Source organism: Motacilla alba, chromosome 4 (genome assembly GCF_015832195.1).
Source record: "Motacilla alba alba isolate MOTALB_02 chromosome 4, Motacilla_alba_V1.0_pri, whole genome shotgun sequence".
Classification (NCBI taxonomy): domain Eukaryota; kingdom Metazoa; phylum Chordata; class Aves; order Passeriformes; family Motacillidae; genus Motacilla; species Motacilla alba.
The window spans coordinates 28,573,864-28,599,027 of record NC_052019.1 but is presented as its reverse complement, the minus strand read 5'-3'; the positions used below and the strand labels follow the sequence as shown (position 1 = coordinate 28,599,027).

Below are 25,164 nucleotides of genomic sequence, written 5' to 3'. Positions count from 1 at the left end.
CTTTTCAAGGAACACTAAGAAAAAAAAACAAGACAAAATATGCATCTTTTTGTTGATGGGCTTCAGCTGTTGGGGAAAAGCTCAAGTGACTAGTCTCATTCCTCTGACCCAGATAATTCCTTTCAAAATGAAAATACCCCAACAATGGATTTGAAAAATGAACCAGACAAAACTGTGAACTGTTTGATAACAAACAAAACACCTCTTGTATGCACCTGTATTTAAACCAGAGATGGTTGCTTCTGCCAGTCAGATAAGAGAAGCAGAGCTTAGAAAGCAAACTAAAAGACTTCATATAATGTGTTTATGGAGTGGTCAGATGGTACAACAACAAACAAAAAAGGAGCTAATTATTACAGTTGAAGATGCAGAGGAGCAGTCAGCATCAGCAGGCTTGAACTAAAGCTCTTTTGTAGGTGAAAATCAAAACAGTAATAATCAAGCGAGGCCGTGAGGGTCACTGAATTCTGGCTGGTAAAAGGTGCTGATCACTTTGGGAAAATGTAGTGATAATAAAATGAGGGAGCAGATTGCAAGATACAAGAAGCTGAAAGGCACAGAAGCAGGCAGCAAATTTTCCCCCAAAAATGCAATCAAGTTAGTCCAGTAGTTACCGTTTGCCTGTATGCAATACAAAGTACAGGCTGAGGAACAGTCCCTCCATCTCTGTGAAGATATTCCTGTCAGAGTGAACGTGGTTTCTTCTCCTTCTTATATACATAAGTAATTTTTTTTAGTAGTGTGACTGATGTGGGTAACACAGATAAACTATTTAGCTGAATGAAGACCTAAGGACAAAGGGAAAAAGGAAGCTAGTCTTACATCCTGAGGAGTCACTATTTAGAGTGAGATTATTTCTGACTGCTCATCCAAACTGATTCATCATCACAGTGCATCAAAGGGCCTTTCAGTATCTACTTCCAATGTACTGTTGAAGAATATATACACCAAGAACAGCAGTAACAGTTAAATCAATTAAAACTAACTAAGTTTAATTTCCTGGAACCAGAACAGTTTAATCAAACACATTTCCAAACATGCATGGAAAAAACCCCATCCTAAGCCATTAGAAACACATTCCAGCTCTGTTTGAGAGCCCACTGAATATCTAATCAGTTATTCCTACTTCATTTCCTAACAGCAGCTATGTCATATTGAACTTAAATAACTGGGACAACAGAAAAACAGACATTTATGCTACCACTAACACAGCTGTAAAGGCATCAGATGTCTTTCAAGACTCTTTTAGATCAGAAAACTGAAACTTGTTTGTTTGCCCACACAGCTAGATGAAAGAGGTCTGCTTTAGAATAAAGACAAAATTTCATTGAAAAAAAAACTCTAGAAGTATGACTAGGGGATCTACTAATACATATACATAGCTGCTGGTTTTCAGAAGTCTTCACGTGTTAGGACTAGATTGATTCAGACAGGATTGACTGAATGGATATTTTTTACATACAAAAGCTTTATCTAAATATATAGTGTCCCAAAGACTTCTTTGTACGCAGCATTTTAACACTAAGTTGATATGATTTCCATACACTTTCACAAATCATGTGATTTGTGTGACTGATGTTGTAACATACTCTTGCTGCACAGAGCAACAAAAATCCTCAGATTGTCTGAGACAAATCTGGTCATCTTTCCACATGCATCATGGAAAGATAAAATACAGAAGTGTCAAATCTACACACCAAAAGGAAAAGAAAACTATTTTTTTTTTGATAGCTTTGTGGTGCATAAACCAACCACACTCAATTTTTAGAGAGAAAAAATGTTCTCATTCTTGTGACAAAGTTACTCAAAGATTTCAGACTAGATACTTCTTCATATTTGAAATATGATACTGATTTTTTTCTTTCTATGCAATTATTCCAAAAATATTTTGACTAGTAGCAGTTAACTTAAATCTTGAACAAGAGCATCTTCACAGAACATTACAGATTAAGTTAAAAAATCAATTTAGCCTTTAGGCAACGTGGCTAGTGAATAGCTAACAATCAAGTAATGCATGTGTTTCAGTTCTATATAGCCTTTCAGTGCTCCTGTCCATTAATTAACCATTGATTTGAAAATGTCGATTTTCCTGATAATGGTTTTATGTGCAGTATGATCAACCCCATTAAATTCCTTTTATTTCACATGAACAAGTGGATCCCAACTGCACATTTATTTAAACAAACCCACTTGAAAGTAGTATGCTGATTTTTCCTTCATGTTATGCTTAAAGATTTTCAGTTGCTACTGTACAAGATATCTAGTCTGATCTTTCCTAAGATGAAGTTTTTAAGTTCTTTTTCGGTAAACAATATACAGTTGCAAGCAAAATAAACTTCGTTAATAACAGCAATATTTATGTTGTTTAACATGCCCTACAAATTAAAACTAACAAAAAAAAATGCCCTAACAAACAAAACTAAAAAAATAATGCCCTACAAAAGACCTATATGTAGAACAAGGAAATAATCTGCCATGGCCATTATAATGACAAATACGATGACCCTTATAAAGCTGAACTTGGTGCATCTCCTGTAGATTTACCTACTGGGTAAAAAAGGAATGACATAAAACAATATAGTAAACTTTCAACTCCTGTATCATCTCCTAAAGCTGAACTCTGTCAACATAAAGAAGACACAACAGCAAAGAAACTACTGAACTAAAAATTAACTTCACCTAAGAATGTTGCAAGTACATTCTAACTGTACTAGAATGTACCTAATCCTTCAGCTTCACAGTTCATATATGGATGGTGAAGTGAAAAGACAATTTATATACTCTCCCTCAAAACTGACCAACTGACTTCAGTGACAGAAAATTAATACATAAAAAACCAAAAACCTAATAAAAACCATAAACAATTACAGGTACCCAAGTTATAGTATCAGTTGCAAATGTCACATTCCAACACATCAGAAATCTAACACACTGCTACATTTACCAACTTCACATATAGTTTAAATAAATGTATTTAAAAACAAGAAATAGTATTACCTTATATACAGCCTACATTTTTCATAGTCATACAAAATATTTTGCTGCCTATTTAAATAGTGCTTAGAGCCCCCTACTCAATAATCCCATTTATTGCTAAATACAGTAATTTCTAATGCATATTTTGGCTGAAGAAGGTTTTATTAGCACGGTTTCTGATTTAGTGAGGTAATTAAGTGCATGACTACCTCTCAGTGTCTTGGACCTATTTCCCTATCATTAGTCATTTTTGGATTAACTTATTGCACTAGCAACTTGCAGAGAGAGATCTTGAACTTAGAAGACTACTAGAGGCACTCTAATACATATTCAGAATGGAGCTACCAGAAAACATCAAATTGCTTTGACAGACAGTATTCCACAATACCTATGACCTTATGGAAAAATGTGCTAGCACGTAAGAACTGTGTAAAGCTGAGGAATCAGAGGGTAAGACATCAGCATGAACATCTTGGGCATCTCTTAACAGAAGAAATCAGCAAAGTGCCATATTACTAAATGGTAATGAATCACTTTTGTCACAAAATGTCTTTGGAAAGACCATGGTTAACAATAAAATGAAGCTAATTTCCTAAAGAGAAAGTCATCCTCAGCTGTGCACATTTTATTCAACTGCAATTTAAAAATCAAAACCTGGACAAATTCTAAAATGCGACACATGGATGAAATGCAGTTGAAAAGGTGCTGTAAGAAGCACGTGAGCCTGTTGACTAGTGAGCATCTACCCCATGCAAAGAACAACCCTACTTGGCATACTGCACATTGATTCCAACATTCACTTGAAAACAGGTAAGGAAGATGAGAAAGGTCACTGAGGTATAAATTACCTGCAAACAGAGCACTGTCGCTGTGGCTGGAGAGCAGTGAACATCACTACCACAGAGTAGTTGCGAGGTGGAGCCTTCACAAACCTTCGGAATTTATCTCCATTCATGCGGATGACTGAACGCCTTGAACTCCACTCCATCAGCTGTTCCACTTTCTCAGCCAAAAGATTCTGTAATTGAGGACAAGCATGAGGAATGTTTAAGCTTAAAATTTAAGTGCTTTGTATCTATATTCTGCCTTTGCACCCTCCAAACGCCTCTGGACTCAAGATGGAAGTTATATATAGCGGTATGTAGCAGTATAGCTAACAGCATAATTTAGTATTTCATGTAGTCAATGAGATTTTAAGTATTTAAAAGAATAACTCAACACGGTCTGAAACAGAAAGAATACATAAAATCAAACAGGTTGCTACCAAAGACAAAGGAGTAGAGTAAGGATCACTGCCTAACTAGAAGTTAACAGTAAAGGAATCATTTAAGTTCCATTTAAAAAACTGAAGTTATAGAAAACACAGCCTTATGTTGTATTTATTCTATTTAGTAATATTGTCATTCACTTGAGTATAAAGATGAAAGAAAAATGTACCTACAAAGAAAGAGAAATAGTTACTATGTTTAAAATTTCCTACTAATGTATCATACTGAATTCAAATTCATGCAGTGTCGTATAAACTCATCTAGGTACATTCCATTATGAGATCAATGTTTCAAGCTGATCTCAGGACTGAGAAGCACAAAATATTTTGACTGAACTACCATTGTATAAGAAAAATCTGCTTGTGTATTTTCTTTTGCTTGAAAGCATTCCATCACATGAATGATTTAAAAGCAAGCTATGAGACATACTAAAAGATGGCCCTCTTTATCTAACTATTCTTATGAAAACCTATTTAGGTTTTTTGTTGTTGTTGTTGTTGTTGTTTGGTTTGGTTTTTTTTTTATTAAGTAAACCTGATTCCACACATGCTCAGCAGAAAGTGTTTCGTTTCCTAAGTTACCTGGGTTCAGCAAGGTTGTACTGACCATGCTGTAGGCGGATTGCTGCATACAGCGTATCAGGATTAATGCACCAATCTTGCTTTAAGTCTTCAGCTCCCTGCTCACTGGCCCTGTGGAAGCTGCCTTTATCAAATAAAAACTAAAAATAAGAGAGGAGGACACTGGAATATTACAACTGAGAAGCTAAGTGCTGAGAGAAAGTGAGAAGGACAGAGAAGGGGGCAGACAGGAACAGAAAGTGAGAAAGAGGAAACTAACTTCAGAAAACTTGAAGATGCAAGAACTCTGTTAAAATACACATAAATTAGTAAAAGGGTTTACAAATTGGTCAGGCTCCACTGGGGAGGGGTAGAACAATCTAGCTTAAAAAACCTATTGAAATAGGGACACTCTCAGAAAAGAGAGCCTGATGACAGGTAAAACGCAAACACTGTGTAAGAACAACTGAGCAAGGAGACAAGGTAGCTATTCTGAGAGTTTTTTAAAAAATTGAACAGAGTAGAAAAGTTAGGTCATCTAGTAACATTTTGACAAATCAGTAATGCTATGAATGAGAGTAGAGACAGATATATGAGGGGAAGGAAGGAAAGAATAAACTGCAAGGATAAAGAAAAATTATATTTTGACCGTCAGAACTTCCACCTTCAAAATTATCAGAGCCCCTTAGGGGCTGTGTTCCCTAGGCACAGGTCATCAGAAGACTTGAGTCCAAAAGAAGCTTTGAGGAGAATGGATCATGAACAGTTCTGAAATACCAGCATTTATTTACCCTATTAAAAAAATCCTTTAGGGTTTTGTTCCTGTTCTCAGAATTTAGCTGGTATTTGTAACCATGAATGTGAAGGAGAGATTACAACTTTGTTTATCATGAGAATATCGATGATTCAATTAAAACTATAATTTTTCTTCTTCTAAAAGACATGTTTCTGGTGGTTTTGCCTCAAGAAGATATTATGTAAGTTCTTTAAAAAGAATCATAAAGCAAATTACACAAAAATGAAGCTTACACATTTGTAAGATATCCTTCAATTAGCAGTGTCAGGATTAAATCTTTCTTCATTTCAAAATATTCACTCATTTTGCATCAGGCACTCCAGCCAGTAATGCGCAATAAAATACAAAGAGCTAAAAGGGATGGGAACTAGTATATCCAAGAGCGTTAAGTATTCAAGCAAAAAGATAAACCAAAGAGAACTAATAAAAAGACATAACTTTTATATTAACAAAGGAACGATGCATAATATCCTACTTGGTACAGAAAAACAACGACTTTTCAGATTAGGCCTTATTCAAAGAAAAGAAACCCATGAAATAGCATTAAGGGTATGAAAGCAAAAGCATGATCTTGACAAAAAGAAAATAACATGAGAGGGAAAAAATCCAGTTCTATTAGTGCTACATAATTTGCTTCTAAAAAAATACAGTTATATAGAAGAATCTTACTCAGAGAAGTCCCAAATCTAGTTTTACTTGGAAGCTAGATGCCAATAAAAATTAGTCTTGATTCCTTTAGATTCAGCCATGTGTAACATCACCTTTACATAGCTCTTGTGCACTATTCACTATAATGTTCTCAACCACTTTTATCACTCATTGTTTGTTTTTTCCTATACACACAAGTAAAAAGCTATTAACTGCACTAACTTCATATGTGTACTAAACTAGGTAAAATCAAACTAATATTTCAGGAGTGTAATCATTAGGTACAACGTATACACTTGCTTCACTGCATTCTGAAGAAATATATTTTTTCAAATAGAAAGTTATGAAATAGACTGCAGATAGTGGCTTGCCTCATAAAACATTCTGCTATAGGCTACACTTTTCTTAGGTAACTGACTGCACTTTGATATCCTACCAATATTTTGTACACTTTATTTCAGAAGATGCCTTTTGCAAAGTAATTAATAGAAGAGACTTTGGGACTGACATCTCTAGAATACACAGTGCCGTCTTTCTGACTTGTAAGTCTTTAGAAAAATATGAAGGCCTGATACTGGTTTTGTCAATTACAAAATACTTTCACAATTATATGCTCCTAAGTTAGCAACCATTTCCTAATTTCATTAATAATGAAATCGAAGAAATAAATCTGATAAATAAAAGTTTGCATTTCAGCCATGCATTTGACTATGAAGTTGAGTCTTAAGGAAATATGGCACATTTTAGAATTCCAACTGTCTAATTCAGCTTTGGATCAAAAAGGCACCCACCTAACAGACACTACACTCAGAAAATTGGTCATTGTGTTAACAGGCAGGGGGCAGGGTAAAGTGTGTTTTATGTATACTGAAGCCAGCAGACCAATCTTAAGGATTTCATAATTCAGAATCTAATTTGGATATTTTTGTAAGAATCTTATTTTTTTAGGACAGAATTGTAGAAAACAGAAAACACCCAACAAACAAACAAACAAATAAAAAAACAAGAAACCCAAACCCTAACTATGACAAAGGAAATTCTTCCTGCAAAAAGAAAACTCTGGGTGTGATGTTGCAAATAGCTGCAAAAGGATCAACAGATAACAGTCTGTAAAAGCACTGAGAACATTAAATCAATTAATGAAGAAGTAGCCATGTCTCATTTACTTATTTTCATTAGCTGATCCCACAAGGAGAACATAAGAACATGTATGACCTATGTGTGCAAACAAAATGAATGCTAATTTCTGTAAACAAACAAAACTACAACATTACTTGCTGCTCCTATACCATTTTGTCGCAAGTGAAAATATATGGCACAACAGTTTTACAACTAAAAAAACCTTAAAAATCTGAGAAAATCCAAAATCCAGGAATTTTCTTACACAACAAGTAAAGCTGTTAATTTTTTAGAAAATGGGATTACTTCATAAAGCAATCACCTATGAAAATTGTCCTTGCTCTTGAAATAGTGACAGTCATTGGTATCTTCTCCTCAATCCTGTTAAGCAGATGAGCACTCCCCACTGAAATAAAAGTTGCATGGGAAAATAGTTCTAAAAAATTCCTCTTTTATCCTCAAGGCTAGTAAATGATTTTTCCATTTGCAGTTTTCCCTATTATTGAGTCATGAAGAAAGCAAAAGAAAAAAGGTAAATGTCATCTATTATAGATCTTGGTTCCCAGTGATGTGATGAAACCACCAAGCTACCTGTCAAAAAGGTAAGTGTGACAAGTTATGAAACTAAAGATGCCAGCAGGCCAAGCTTCTGGCATCTGCACCCGAAGCAATTCCCTATTAGGGACCGCTTCCCAGTGAACCCCCATATCTCCTCTCTGCTTCTTAACCCAATAGAGCTTGACATCTACAAGCCTTCCCTTTCCTACTCTGTGACTAGCAGATTAGCTACTGAAAACACAGCTTTACTTATTCATTCTCCCAAGACACAGTGCCTACAAGACAAAGCATAAACAACAAGACTCACCCTGTATACGCACGTGTTGCCTCACTTGACTTTCAGTCTTTCTTGGCCAGATTTTCTCAATTTCTTTTGGTCCAAATAAGACTCTATTGTGGGCAGGGGGTACCAAACAACAAAAAACAAAATACCACACATATTTTCCTAAGTGCTGCTTGCTCTGTCTGTCCAAAGAATGTCTCTGATATTTTCAAGATTTCTTCTTTAGATTTCCTTTCATTTACTTTGCCTTCTGTTAGAATAACATGACACAGGTAACCTAAGGCATAAGGGGCTATTGGAAAAAAGCACAGAACTAAATTCCAATGATATTACTCAATGATTCAGTGTTCAAATTGGACTCCTTCCCTTTATAAAAATACCAGCTCTAACACTTTACATCTTTCAGGTTTCAGGTTTTTCTGATGCAATAGGGTCCTGAATACTGCTCAGTATGTGAACCTGGAAGACAAAGACCTCAGCTCTAGAAAGATTGGGTCAAAAGCAGTAACATGAGATTTCTATACCAGGAAAAGTATAAATTAGCCAGAGATTCAATCTACGAATAAGGCTGAAGCATTGTTTATTACCAAGCCATTCCCCTTTCCTGATAAAAAATTCCAATTCACTCCAGTACTTCAAATTTCCATTTCTGTAGTGAAAGAAATAAAGAAAGGAGTTTCTAATTAATGGTTTGACACTACATTTGCTACTGGAGATGAGCTAACTACATATTTTGTTAAGTATTTCTGAAATGATGTTGCAAATTAATAAAAAAATAAAAAGTGGCTCAATTTCCATGTTTCCTTTATATGTATTTTACCAACACTAGCTAAGGCAGATTGAAAAACCACCCTTGATGAAAATTCTGCTTTGTTCACTCAGGTGCATTAAATCCCCAAGAAATGCTAGCTCTATACACAATTATTTTAGGACAACACTCATTGTGAAAAAAAACAACCAACCAAACAAAAAGCAAACCACAAAACAAGGTTGCACTGATACTGCATGTGAAGTATCTCATAAATCTATCTAATGCATGTAGCTTAAATTCCAATTTACTTTAACAGTCTCCATTTTAGTCTTTAATTACACTAAGAATAATAGTACAGAGAAACTAATTGCACTAATAAACATATTCCACCAGTATGTTGTAAGAACAGCTAACGTCTCTAAAAATGTGTCTGATAAACATTCACAGACATGCAATTACTGACCCCATTAAATTGGTGGCAGAAAGATGATGGATTCAACATTCTAAGTATTCTTACAGGCATTCATTCTTCTGCTGTCCCTTGGTCACCTGATGTCTGCATTAAAATGTAATTTTTGCTACCAACATATCAGTATCCTTGAACATATAAAAATATTTTTATCATTTGTAAAACTCCACACACAATAATGGCATATATTTAGATAAATTTCATATAATACTTCTTACACACTAGAAAGGGAGAAGATAGAAGGCTACTTTCCTGCATAAGTCTTTTAAACAAGATCTCAAATAGCTCATGGACTTGAAAGTGCTAAGAAAAGTAATTTCTTTGATCTGTTTATGCCTTCACTCTTCTCTCTAATATTTTGCAGGCTATTCTAAAACCTGGGAAAAAAAATTAAATATATTTCACTTTTGTCAAAATTTATTCCTCTTCAAATTAACCCAAGCAGCACCAGTAGCTTTATCGAAAATACTTAGTCTCTATTTTGAACTTGTCTTTAAACAGGAATAGAAACCATGGGTCATGTCAAAGTTACAAACTGTAATTTCTGGATTTGCAACCCTAGGCCTAATGGAGAACTCCAGGATTAAGTATCTGAATATTCCAGTGAGCGATACATTATTCTGCAGCCATACACTCATAAACTAATTCTTCTATTGAAAATGACTATCAGTACAGCAAATATTTTCTTCTCTAGTTTCTCCTCTGGAAGAAAAGAGATGCATGAATTAATGCAAATATTACTAACCACTAAGATATACAGAAATTTGTTTGGATACTTTTTTCCTTCTCGGATTATTTATTTATTTACAAAAAGCCATTGCCTGAACATAATTGAGAAGCCATGTAAGCTGGCAGAGTATGACTGACTTAATATTATGCTCCATTGACTCAAAGTCATTTAGCTGTGACTGAGGATTTGCTTTTTGGAATGAGATGCTGATTTTCATCTTTATGTAAAATGCCTACATTGTGGCATAATACCTTAAAAATGTCCTTTTAAAGCTGAGTAGATAAATGAACTAAAACTAGTAGTTTTGATAGAGAATCAAAACTACTGTGGTTTTTTGTTCCTTTTAATTTTCTTATTATTTTAGCCCATAAGTTGTTCTATTAACAGTTTCAGAAAAGTCTGGTTAATTTCCTATTACAAGAAGCTGTCATTTTCTGAACATTATAAAAGTATTAACATTAATTAACATTAATTTTTTTACACTGTGAAAGATGCAACATTGAAAATAACCTGTGTAACGGTTTACATGGATGTATTTTGTCCAGTTGATTTTACAAAGATTGTCAATTTCCACTGAGTACAATCAAAAATTGACAATTGATTTCAAAATACAAGAAACTCTGTTTTCTATTTAATACTTTTCAAAATTTTCACAATTTGTCACAAACTTTATAGTAACTTACATTCATTTAAAAATAAAGTTCATCTGGTTTAAATAAAGGCTATAAGATCAACAATATGAATTACAGAGTAAGACTCTAGCACTGTAAACAAGAGCACAGCTTATTTCAGGGAAGATAATACCTACTGTATTGCATTACATAAACAAAAGGTAAACTATTTAAGTTTTATAGAAATAAGCCTAGATAAGATGACTTATACGACTATAGGCTTTTCATCTAAAATTTCATTTTACTTTTTTTCTTTATAAGCATGGAAGTAATTCATTAGATAATGAGAAATATCAAAAGGTTGAATTATGAATTAGAGAAAAGATTCTACTGCAAAAACACCAGCTAAACCTCAAAGTACATTTTGCTTAGGTCACCTTTATACTGGAAGGACATTAGTCTCAGGAGAGCATAATATAGGACATCCAGGATGATTCCAAGAGTGCTTGTTATACACAAAAGCTAAAAAAGCTCCATTTACTCTCACTGGAAAACAATTCAGGGTGACCTAGTAAAAATATTGCAGAAGTTCTTAAAGATGGGAAAAAATATTAAGCTAAATATTAAAATTATGCACAAAAAGTTATAACTAATTCTGCACATATCTTTCAATTCATTAAGATCAAACTCCTAATTTTAAATTACTATAATTTTGTTTCCAATATTCAGAACCTTCAAATTCCTTGCAACTGGATTCAGACATACATTTAAGAGTGCTAAGTTTGTGATTTTTATGCAGATACTTCAAGTTAACTCCATGAACAATTATTATTTCACAAATCAAAACTCTTTCTAAATCCAGGAACACATCTCAAAGCTGCAGATTATCAAGATGTTTGCTATCAACTCATTTGGCCTGCCATTTTCAAATATTTCTGGTTTTTAGGTAAAATTGAACATAATTAAGCCAGCCTTTTAAACTAGTTGCTATTTAGATTGTCATTCTGAGTTTCTGGACCCCAAGGATGTTTTTTTTCGTTAAGTTCAGCTTTCTGCAAGAGTCACCTCAGAGCATTCAATTTACGGAGTAGAATTATGAGTTAACTACTGAAAGCCATTCAGGAAGTAATATATACTTTGTGTACCTCTCCCTTGCTACAAAGAATATTGACTTCTCAACACATTATTAACATTGTATTTATGCTTAAAAACAAGTAACTCTTCCCTTCTTCACGGTTTGCTGAAATCAGCAGACAGCCTTATTTAACCTCGATCATTTTAAGAAATTGTATTTCACTACTAAAAGCAAAGGTTTGACACTACAGATATTTCTCCTCTGTTTTCTTCATTCTAAGACTAGAGTCCAGTGTCTTTGAAAATGTGAAAATGAGTTCTTTCTTTTTACTCTCAAGCACTGTATGTGAAGTTGAATGTTCTGCATATAGTGCTATATAACCAGCTGTTCCCTCTCAATTTTATTGCAAAATGTCTTCGCCAGCTGAATCTCTTACACTATTAAAAAGAAAGTGTTACAGAGTAAGCCATAAGGACCTGGTAATCCAGGATCAGGTTGCTCATATACTAGTTTTGTACACACCAGAGCATGTAGTTCTAGTACCCCATGTATCCCAAATGACATGCTGCCCTGGGAAAAATTCAAATAACTTATGAAGTATGTTCCTTAGGGAAAACAAACGAACAAGCCCCAAACCAAATAAAAAACCAGGAAAAAACCCAAAAAAAACCCCAACAAAACAAAACAAATAAAACCCCAAAACAAGTAATAACAAAATCCAAACAAAACAAGCCACCCCTAACCTCTGCACAACTCTTGACAATGCTCAGTCATTTTCACAGTACAGAAGTGTTCACTGATGTTCAGATGGAACCTCTAGTGTTTCCTTTTGTGCCCACTGCCTCCAGTCCTGTCACTGGGCACCAACGATTCTGGCTGTCATCTTTACCCTTCAGGTATTTATTTACATTGACATAACTCCTCCTGAACCTTTGCTTTTCTAGGATAAACATTCCCAACTCTCTCAGTTCTTCCTCAGAACATTTTTAACTTCAGAACATTAGGTGTAAAGCATGATATTTAAAGGACGTGCGTGAAAAGACATCACTTTACTGAAGAGTGGTTCCACACTATTTTTTGGTTTTTTGTATTAATGAAAGCAAGGCCTGCTTTACAGAGCAAGTAGCGTCTAGAGAAAAAGTGACTTGGACAGACATCAACAAAATTGTTCCTTTGTCCAAAGTGTATTTGTTCCCTGTTTCACAATAAAGTAACTCACACACTGAATTGCTGTTGAAATATTGCCAATCATCTTTCCCTTTCTGCCTATTTCCCTGCATATTTGTGCAATGACAAGACTTTACGTTGAAAGCTGATAAAGTAATGATGATAATAACTTCACAGAGAGGTAGTAATTCACCTCAGAAATTTGATGTTGTTTTGACTTTGGTGGAATGCTACCAATAAATCACAGTTTGAAAGGGGTCAAAAAGCCAGAAGAGCAACAAAAGTTCAGGGTATTACTGGATTTTCTCTGTGAAAAATTAAAAAAATTAAATAGAATCTGGATCATTTTTGGTCTCTGTAAACAGTCATGCTAGAGAGACATTTTACAAAGACATTGATAACTCAGCTCTCTTCTCTGTGGAACCACATAGAGACTAATCCCTCAAAGCCCTTAAGCACCGTGCTACACTGAAGAATTACCCAGACAACCAAACCATGGCTAATGCTAAAAAAAGCTTTCTTCCTCATCTTCACTTTTTTATGTTATTCAAAACACCAGGTTAAAATACAGATGCTGTATTTCCAATCCCTGGAAGTACAGAATAGATGACCAAACTGCTACAACAAAAAGTTTTATTAAAAAAATCTTATGAAAGGCTAGCTAGGGAAAGCATCAAGAATTTAAAGTGAATTAGATTATAAAAGAAGACTGGGAAGGAGCAGTAGCAGCTACTGTTAAAAGAAAGAAGTTAAAGACAAATCAATTCAACATTTGAAATGTAAAATGAAGAGTAAATACAGAAGAAATCAGAGAAGATCTGGTTCTATGAATGAAAACGTACCAGAATGAAGGGGGAGAAATTAAATTGTTTCAAGGCACATAAGCACTGTTTGGTAATCAGAAATATAACTGCTTGAAAAGGAAAACAATGAGACCTCAATGAATCATACTGAAATAATTTTGACAGAATTTCCTTAAGCATAACACTTGTTTTTGTTTTTTTTTAATTGCTCCAACAAGGAATACAAGAGTATTTCAACTTTCTTTGTTACTATATAACAGACATTTAAAATGAGGGAAATGAGGGTATATAACAGAAAAGAATTTTAGAGGAAGCTAAGCGACATTTAACAAAATCAACAAATCAGCAGAGTTCTCCATACAAGCAAAGAACAACTGGTTAACTCCATACAGAGAATACATAAAGCATGTCATTGAAAAATATTCTGGGTATGAGTACTCTGGCTTCTTCATCTTCCAAAATATTAAAAAAAAAAAAAAAGAAAGAAAAAAAAACCCTCAATCAAATAAAACCAAAATTACCAATCAAAAAACCAAACCAAACAAACACAAAAACCAGCAACAACAAAAAAGCCGAAACCCCAAAATCAACACATAGGCAGACCTCATGAATTTGTCTTTTGGTATTACTGAGAGAATTGTCAAGTACTTATTTCTTATTGGCACCTTAATACAAAAGGTTATCTTGCTGATTAGTGCACTGGGAAGCTAAAAAAACAGAATTAAATTTCTCACTTTCCTCTTCACAGCAAGTGAATTAAGAGAGTAATGTCAGAGGAAAGATGTGGTGATGATAAGTAATTAACACTTTCTGCCTTGTGACAAGGCAATTAAGTAATTTCTGAAATAAGATATCTAACTATGCACAAAGAAGTCTGCGTAAAATTAAAGAATTTTAAAAATTATAATCAAAAATTGCAGAAAAAATAATTAATCTTTAGAGTTGAAAAAAGTTGTTACTGCCAAAGGCATCGGAACATCTTGTAACTACCCACCACAGATACAACTTTTACCATCTCCTTACAATTCCACATGTTCTTTATGTTTTACCAATTAATCCAAGTATCCATAGGATTAAACCTACTATTGTAGAAAAGACATAAATATTATGCAAAATATTATTACTGTTATCACTAAAAAAAAAAAGATAACTCCAGACTTGGCTAATATAAGATCTATCAGGGTTAAAAACAATTACAGAGTTAAAACAAAGCAAAGTAAACAACAACAACAACAACAACAACAACCACCCACCACCAAAAAAGCAAAAAACCCTCTTAGATTATTCTTTTGCTAAAGAGGAACACAATTTCAAGACCTAAACCAGTCAAGAAATAAAAAGCTTCAATTCTGTAAAGATCAACTAGAGATCTATGATTATTTTGCACCTAAAGTTTAGGTAAACAAAAAGAATACTTGCACTTTTAAAGAGTAGGGTGCTTAAGGACAGAGAAAAAAACAGAGTGGAAAAAATTATTTGGTGGTTTGTTTTTTGCGGTTGATTTTAAGGAGTCTGTTGATATAGAATAATGAAAAATATACAGGAGAAAGGAAGCATAATCATAAATACAATTTAATATTCCACAGACCCATCCTAGAGCTTTGCTTTGAAAACAATTAGAATAATAAATCTGAGAAGCACCTTCTCTATTTTTTTCCCAGCTGAAAAAGAGACACTTTTCCTAATTTTTCCAAGAATCACTTTTCCTGATTACTTTAATGGACAGATATACTCTGAAGTCCTCTCTACATCCCAAGTCCATCATCATAGGAATATAACAAAGGCAGTACCAGCTCAGGACACAAGTCAGCCTAGTCCATCTGCAATAGTGGATTCCCACAGAACCCAGGTACTATTGCAGGTACTAATCTCACATATTGGATATATCTTATATACCAGTATATATCTTCCCAGCCTTCATCATTTGCATCTCAAGAACATGCTGAGGTAGAAAACACCATCTTTGTATTTAAAATAACTCCACAAAGAATTAACACTGAAAAATTTCTGAAGTCAAAGGCTACATAATCTTTAAAAGGTAAACAACTCATATGTGATTAAAATTTACACACATTCTTGTCCTGTCTTGGTTTGAAGCTAGCTAAAAAAGATTCAACACAGCTAATTCAACATATCATCCTATATTTAAATATTCTACTTTTGATATCTGCATTCTTTAAGGTCAATATTAGACACTAGTTAAGCATGCCACCTTCCATCTCCCCCCTCTCAACTCCCATTCAACTTAGATTTTGAAATCAGTTTGGCAAATAAAAAATGCACATCAGAAATGCTTACTTATAGCCTGGGAAATAAACAGAAATAGTTTCCCTACAAAAAGTTTTCCTTATTGAGTGCGGAGTTCTTCCATACTCCACTTACTCCCATGAAACTCTAAGACAGCCACTTCCCTAGTTCCCTAACAAATGCTGCAACAGTAGCCATAGTAAAGAACTAACAAAGTTTGCCAGTTTGAAGACAGGACACATTGCCACTAGTATTTTTTACAGTAGCAATATTTTTTAGGTCTAAGCTAAAGCAAGTGCTATTGGAAGGAAAACTCAGGAAAACTGAAACAGTTACTGACCCAAAAGCACAGAATGGTTCTGATTATTCACTTCTCAATTTAACAAGACAAAATCATTTACACAGATAACCTAAGAGGCATGTTAACTAGTGAAAGATCAAGTGAGAAAAAAATCTCTGATAAGCATACGCCCGTCGGGCTCCCTAAAGTAGAGTAAGAGGGAAGATCTTCTGATAGATAAAGAATAATTGCTATAAAGCGGAAGATTATATAGCCCTGAAACCAACTGTAAGTGATAAGTAAGTGCAAAGCACATCAATATGCTTAGCAACAAAATTGTTGAATATTCATGGAACATGCAAGAACAAACAGTAAATCACCTCATTACAATGAAAAATGCCAATCAGGAATATTGACATTGGTTGCACTACTTTAAATATAATCAGTCTGGGAGATTTTCATCACAGAAACTTCTTGCAGTCTTAAAAACATGACAGAGAAAAAGCAGATAGTACTTATCAATTCATTCCAGTTTTCATCTGGCAAAATTTACATTCCACGTTGTTCAAGGGAGTCAGGGTTTCACAGTTCAAGAACTGGACATTAAAAAATACATTTTCTACAGAACTGTTCTATTCATTCTGTCAAAATTTCCTTTTCCCTGCACTATATACGTGCATGTCCTTAACTAAAATTCTCAACATACACAATTAGTTTGCCCCCTCTATATTTAGAAGAAAACAGTTATGAAAAACTCTCATTCTGACAAGCCTAAAGATGAGTAAACTAATAGGAATTACATTCAGGTTCAAGAAATCCACTGCAGATATTTCAACTCCTCCCTGAACATTCAGTGAAATAATACATCAGTGACCACAGGGAGGAGAAAGCATCACCAGAAATTAGATGCAATTACTGCCCTAATCCCTACAGACACAAAAACTGAGAATACACTTTATCTCCATTTGACAGAAACCTATCCTTTTACAAGAATACAACATGATTTGCTATAAAGTTTTAGGTCTGAATCACATTAAAAAATAAGTATGAGGCATTACTTTCCAATTTACTTTGCTGGTACACAAGTCCTTATCTCCCACTCCAAGAATGTAGCTAAACTGAATTGAATTTACTCTGCAAAACAATGTATACAGGACACAATAAATACAAAAAAAAAAAAAAAAAAACCACAGTTAAATATTCTGCATTATGTATAGACATGGACTTACATATGCAGGACTGAAAGTGGATGATTATTGACCAAGAAGGCTGACTGCCTAAGTAACTTACTATTAGTTTGGCTCAATGGCTTTGGCCAAATGTCCAATAATTTATTTGTAAGGCACACGGTTAGAAGAGACCATATATTTCTGAAAAAATACTGCTTTGTCAAAAACTATGTAAATGAGTGGTTCAAAAGACAAATAAGAGTGCAGAAAGGCAAGTATTTGAAGATTTCATAATATAGAACAGACATGGCTTGTGAGCCAGATGGCTTTTTACCAGCTGCTTTTAAAAGGGGCTGGGAGAAATAATCTGTAGCATAACTAAGTCAATTTGCAGAGACACAGTTCTGTCTTCAGGACAAGTTACCAGAATTTGTAACACTAAAGTAAAGCTTCATATTTATACAAAATCAAATACTCTGCTTGAGGCACATTAACAGCTCCCATTCAGAACAGAGTTAACCAATGAGTTAACCAATGAGAAAAATTTCCTCTCCTGGTACTTATAAAAGGCATTTAAACAGACCATCAGGGAGAAGTAGCAATACACAAATAAAGCAGTTTTCAGACAATTGAAACTCAAAATTGCAATGAATCTAAGAAGTTTCAGGAAAGGGTATATTTAAAAAACATTAATGCAAAAAGGTAATGATTTCAGAGAGGCTGCGGGTTTTAAATGAAAATTATCCTAGAGAGAATTCAGCTCCTCCATAAACCGTAGAAACCCCTTAGAGCAAGCTCCACTATCTGCTGATTTTTCCTCATAGTCCACACTACAGCTCCTTTTTCACTTTATACCTTTTTCATTACCCATTGTCAGGAAAATATCCACTTTGCCCATGGATATTAATGTGAAGAAAGAGAGGTAAGTACTATTGACTTACTGACAGCAGACTGGGCCACCAGAACTGTTGGAGCAGAATACAGAATGGAAAAGAAATTGAATTTCTTCTTGTAGGAAGATTTCCAGGAGATATTCTAAAAGGAGCACAGGATCAACCATGATACAGTGAGGAAAGCAGACCAGGAAAATGGTTGAGGGGTATAAGGACAAAGGATGCAAGCTTCTGCTATGTGTACAGCATATGGCTGAACTCTAATATGTGCTACAAAGCTGAAAGAAGCAGGCAGTTACATTCAAAGTGTTAAACAAAAGCCTGCAATAGAATCCATGACAACTGTACTGAACTCACAATTGAATAAAACCTTTGAACTGCAAAAGAATTTATTTCCTTGATATCACTGACACAGAATTTATAGGCCAAAATATGTTGTTCAGCATTCAAGTATAATATTATAGTTCCATTTATATTGAACCAGTTGTGCAAAGGAATTGCTCTTTTGGTATTGTTGTTATTTATGTAATCAGAACACTAAGAAATCCTAATCAGGGAACAGAATTTAATTGTGTGTTAATGGAGAAGTACTTTAGAGACAGTTCTGGTCCCTAAGAGTTTGGAAGCTGCAAGTCAAAGAAGACAAAATACATGTCATTTGCTTATTTATATTTTTCTACACACACAGTACAAGAGACCAATGAAGACCATGGGTTAACATGGTCTAGAGTTGCTTTGCCACATTTTTTGTCTAACCACAGACAAGATTTTAGAAACTTGACAGCAAAATGGACTCAAAGAGCGATTTAAAAAAACCCCAGGTTTTGCAGTGCTTTGTGATGTGCCATTTCAATAGGAAAATAATAATAAAATGAATCCAGAGATACTTGTTTTTAAGATTTAAATGAATGGACAACAAAGAAGATGCAGGATAGTGAAGAACAAGAAGTTGATACAAAATATTGCTTACACACAGAAAGGGTAAAGTAAAACATCTTCGGTAACTTTTGTTTACTATTCATAGTTGCAGAAGTAAACGATATGTAATGTGTCACATATATTGATGGACTAGGGCTAGAAAATAAACAGAAGACAGATGTGGTAAGTAAAACATTGTCATTTTTGCAAGTTTTCAAAGCAGCCATTGCCTTAATATTCATTAACTGTAGAGAATCTTTATTTTATCCCCGAAGCCCTAATTATTGTGAACTCACACTGTCATCTACATTTTTTTGCAAGACTGCATCCTCTCCCTTTTCAGAAAACTTAATTAAATCTTTAATAAGCCAGTATAAATGTAAAGGATGTGGAAAACATAATATCACCTTATGCATATTTATTAAATTCCTGCAAACCCTAAAGCATTTCTCCCCAAATTAATGGTATGGAAAAAATTTATTTTAGTTTACCTACCAATTTCTTTTCTTGCAATAATTCCATCTGTTAGTTCTCATGGCAGGAACCTTGGTACTAAAGAGCATCTGAATATAGTCTGCAGAAGTTGGTATCAACCCCATAGTTGATCACTTCCTCAGGTAATTGATTAAAATAACGCTGTTTTAATCATTGTGTGAAATTAAGCATGAAATCAACCCACCCTCAGCAAGCGGACAGCCTTATTTTCATATGCTTGCACCAACTGTAGCATATAATGCAGCTTAAGATCATCAAGGAAGTTACCAATGACATTCTAGTGGTGTTACCACCACATAAATATGAATTGTGGCACTGAAACTGTTGATAGAATAAGTGCAATTCCTAAAGATACTTAATCCATTACAGTTACTTCAGGTAACTCATTAGACCTCTTTGACAAGCAAAGATCCTAAGATAGATATGACAAATCACTGAACTGAATACTAATGGCTGCATGCATGCAAATAATCTTATCCTAAGAACAAACACTACTTTCAAATAATATTAGCATATTTAAGTCATCCAGGGGACAGAGGAGGACAAAAAAATGTTCAAATATTCCAAAGAATTGAAAAACTGTACTAGTTTTGGAGAAACTACATGAGCTCTAAAAAAAAAAAAAAAAAATTAATCTTAATTCCAACTTTGAGGCTTGTGATGAAAACCCTATATATTAATTGATTGATTACACATCTGCACACTGTTGATTTCCTCTGGTTGTAGAAAATTTAACAGCTATGAAAACATGACTTGCATTATTCATCTGGTCTAACTTTGAGATCTACAAACGAATTTAAAATGTTTTATCAGTGCTGAGCACTCTGATAAAACATTTGGCTAATATTCAAAAAAACTATATCAAAGCACCTTCCAACTACCCAAAGCCCAGTGATTAACAAGATAGTGGATCTAGTCTATCACATGCAGTGCATGTTTCATCATCAGCAGTGATATTAGAAATGGTTATCATTACCTATCGATGGCCTATCCCATGCCAGTATGATAAGCAAATGCAATTATATAATTGGCTAATTACTTCCTCATTTCTTTGTTCAAAAATTTCCCTCTCCTCATCAGCTTAGAATTGTTATTCATTTTCAAATGGTTGCCATTCTCCCCTCATCTCCCCTCATCACAGTATTCCAGGATGGTCTTGTAGAAGTGACCTTCACACTCTGTTCCCAAGCACATAGAGCAATCAGGTGGGTGAGTACAACACAGAGAAATACCGCACCATTAGTTTTTAATCACAGGAAATAACCCATGTCATGCATAAACCTACTTGTCTCTCTCCAAATGACTGATGGAAGATGACCAATATATTAGACTGAAAAAAGACTTCTAGAATTATCTCGTTCAAAACATTCATGTGAAATGATCATCTCTTATCAGTTACTTCAAGATCTAATGAGTATTCACTGCAGCACCATTCCTTTTATCAAGATGTAATATAGTTTCAAATAAAATGGTTTTAAAAAACATACATTATTGATACTTAAAATTGTTTTTACAATTTTAAATGTTGCAGAGGTCATCCCATTCAACATTCACCTCAAATCATGGTTAAATTCAGGAGTTTCCATGGGCTGCTGAGGGCAATGTCCAGCAGTGTTTATAAAGTCTACAAGGATGGAGATTCTGCAACTTCTACAGACATCCTCTTCATTACTACCTATTTTTACCTTTAATTTCCACTGAAAATTTCCTTCTTCCTGCACCTTCTGGCTGTCTCTGTCATTTCACTATGCAAACTACTAGACTAAGAATAATACATCCATTCCTTGTGTTTCTTGGAAAAAAACCCAAGAAAAAAAAAAGAAGTTCTGATTTTTCACCAGTTCAGAAACTGCATGATTTTCAGATTTATAGTTATCCACAGAAGGGAAGAATCCCTGCTCAAAGCATGTACAATATAAAACTTAAACAATCTGAAAAACTGATTAAGTTCGATATGCCATATCAGCTATTTGTGTGCATAGGAAGAACCAAATGTGTTTATCATAATAGTAACATCCAAGTCCAGTTTTGCAAATTTAAATCTCTTCTAAGTCAAATGGATAGTGTCCAGTTTGAAGGCCAAACAATCAGAGATTTACTCCTAGGTCAATGTTACTTAATTACTCTCAGTCCCAGAAAGCTGAAATTGCATTCACTGTCTAAGACCATCATCAATAAAAGATCCAGATATCAACCCAATTATCATTAAAGAAGTATGTGCTTCAGTAAGAAAATGGGCTCTTAAGCATCTGCAGTACAGAGGCCAATATTTAGTAGAGTCTTAGTGCAGTATACAGTGGGAAAAGGAGAATGTTACTCTTAAGAATGCTGACCCACTGTGAAGAACATGTTTCCATACTACACTGATTAAGATGTAAACAAACCCCCTCCACAGAGATGGTAAAAACATCATTGCAATCCAATTTGTGCATGGCAAAATATAGGTGTGATTACATAATAAGTTTGAATATAAATGATTTGGCAGCTTCACTTCATTCAATATTCATGGTTAGGAGATAGAAAAAAAAATGTACTTCAGGCCAGAAGTGATTCTTGTAAAAGAACAAATTCCCTATGAAGCAAGGTAGCTCTAAATTCTCTTGAACAGTAATTCTATTCAGTAAATTCAGAAGTATGTCAAATGGACAACACTACTCTAGATAGTAGGAGAGATGAAAAGCACTCGCTTTCTTTGACAGCAAAATACTTGGCAAAGATGAAGATTAATAAAATCACAAGGCATGAGCCATAAGACTTGTCAATCCTCTCTCAATGCAGTTGTAACTACAGATGTAGATTTCTTAACAGCATCATTCTGTAAAGCATGGAAAGAGACATGCAAGACCTAGGATTGATGAACTACTCACAACTGAGCATTCCCCATGGAGAAATCCATTAGTGGAAAACATTAGGCTCAAGGAAAGCAGAACTGAAAACAGTGGAAGGGTGGAAGATTACAGGTTGGTGAGGAGATAACACTTCCCCTCTCTGGGTCCCATTCACAGATGTCGCTAGAAAAAAAATTCTGGATTAGGTGAACTCCGACTGAAAGAGTTAAGCCATTCTTACCCACCTTATATTGAGATCCTAGATGATTTGATGTTATAAAATATTTAAAGCACAAAGTAGTTTTAAACCACTGCTCAGAAAGGAACTAAAAAAGAAAATATATCTTCTGATATCTTCTGAAGCCATATGGCACATGGCTTCCTGTTCTGGGAAGAGAGGTCATCTGAACCATTTTCATGCAACAGAACACAGCAACAGGACAGAAATCACTTCCATAAGGGCTCCTGTCCATAGATGGATAATAAGAGAGGCAACGATTAGAGCTTAATGAATGAGAATCATCCCTTTTATATATTAGAGCAGAGAGTGATCATGATGAGGTCAGAATCCATTACTAGCTTCATGTATTTCAGGGAACTGCAATAAGAACAGAAGCAGGAAAAATAAAAGCATTTAAAAGAGATCATATTTGTTTTGATAGCATTTCACACCACATTATCCCATTTTTCTTCTCCAAGTGTAGCAAAGAATGAAGAATTTATAGAGCTAATTCATCCAGCCTAGTTCGAATTTTCAGGGAAGAAATGCAAACTCAAAACCAACAAGTCACAATGAAGACCTACAAGCCAAAAGCAAGAAACTTATTAAATCTCAAAGACAAAAGAAGGTCACAGACAAAAAGAATCATGATGAGTCTCTGAGAACTACTACACTTTATGCTATGATTAGAAAAGTCAGGTCCAACAGAATAACAATCTGTGTTGAATATCTGTAAAACTGAATGTCCTTTAGTATCTTATGGTTGGAAATAGTTTATTGCGGTACCTGAAGGATTTATCCTTGTTGTTAGTTTTTAGTGTTTGGAAACACAAGGAGAGCACATGACACTAAAGTATACGGTAGCAATCAGAACAGTATCAGTAGGAATTTCCACAGAGAAAACCTGAAACGCATGAAATAGCAACTAAGTATTTCCTTCTGCAGTGTGAGCTGCAAGACAACTTTCTAAAACAATGATTTATCAACCTGGAAACAAACAAATGATTGATTCAAGAGCAAGTTTAAAAAGTTAAAAGCTGAAAAATAAATAATAAAAAAGGGATTCTTAAATTTTATCTTTACTTGCAACGGGTATAGACCTGGAAGGAAAGCTGACACAAGGCAAATAATTGAATTAAGAATGTATTGCATTCAGTCAACTCAGCAATAGGGAGAAACTCAAAGAGTGATTGAAATAGGCTGATGGCAACTAGGAGGAAGAAGAAAATAGTATGACCTAGTCTTTTTTGAATGCTTTCAACTGAGCCCATTTGGGTCCTGACAGGATATATTTGTATAAATACCGGAACTAAATGTGCACATGGTCTCTGATTTTAGAATAAATCACACAGATCAGAAAGTAAGAGAAAAGATAAATACCAAATAATGAAATCAAACCCTTGATTCCTTTCCACATTTGTCTCCAGATATTATAATGATTACAGGTGTGCTTTCTGCTCCCACTCCAAAGAAATCTAGAGGGTTTTACTGGAAAGAATGACAGAAAAATTTCTAAACAATACAGATCTCTTCAGAGACATCAAAATTTTACTCAACCTACTTTTGCATTTCATTCATCTCTTTCCTTAGAGGAGTGCAAAATCTGACAATATATCTTAGAACAACAGATATAAAACAGAATGTGGGAATACTTTTAAAATTCATCTATACATACCAAGAAGAGTAGAATGTCTAAAAGAAGGGAAAATTTTAGAACATCAAAATTCTTGAGAAGAATGTTGTAAATATTGTAGAAAAGATGAAACTAAAGGCTATAAGGAAAAATATCTCGATAGTCACAGAAGTGTGACACTAATTCAGAAGTATGATGACAAAAAACATATAAAGGAAAACCATCATATGAGGAAAAAGAAGAATCACTGGGAGTTGCAACATGAACAAACAGACTGGAATAAAAAGAATGCAGGATTACACTGAAGACAAGAGACATACAACATAATACAGGAAATGAATGTAGGCAGTCTGAAATTTGACTTTGAACAGACTAGAGAACAATTTTTGGCAAAAAATACACGCATAACTTTCCCCAGGGCAGCCACAAATGTTCCAGTATGAAGTCTGCTCTTTGAGCTGAGCAGGCTTTAAGTTTGCATCAATATATGTGAATATTCTATTTCTAGAGAAAACAGAAAAAGCTAAGATAATAACAGAAACTAAAAAAAATAGGAATTAAATTATAAGAATCAATTCACACACAAACAAAAAAACCCCACCATCTAGGACATAAGAAGGAAATAAGGAGACTTTTAGGTTAAACAGAATATGAATGTAGTCACAGG

At 34.3% G+C, this 25,164-nt stretch overlaps 1 protein-coding gene across 3 annotated transcripts in view; it reads right to left on the bottom strand.

The window, feature by feature from the left end:
* The window catches only part of TUSC3 (tumor suppressor candidate 3), a 108,001-nt gene that overhangs the window by 67,804 nt on the left and 15,033 nt on the right, over nt 1-25,164 (bottom strand). For 2 of the 3 annotated variants that reach the window (XM_038135052.1, XM_038135053.1), the window contains exon 2: nt 3,825-3,994. In XM_038135052.1, coding sequence (XP_037990980.1) covers nt 3,825-3,994 — 170 coding nt within the window. Of the gene's footprint in view, nt 1-614; nt 789-3,824; nt 3,995-25,164 lie in introns of those variants that run through there. The other variant, XM_038135054.1, reaches the window with a different exon arrangement.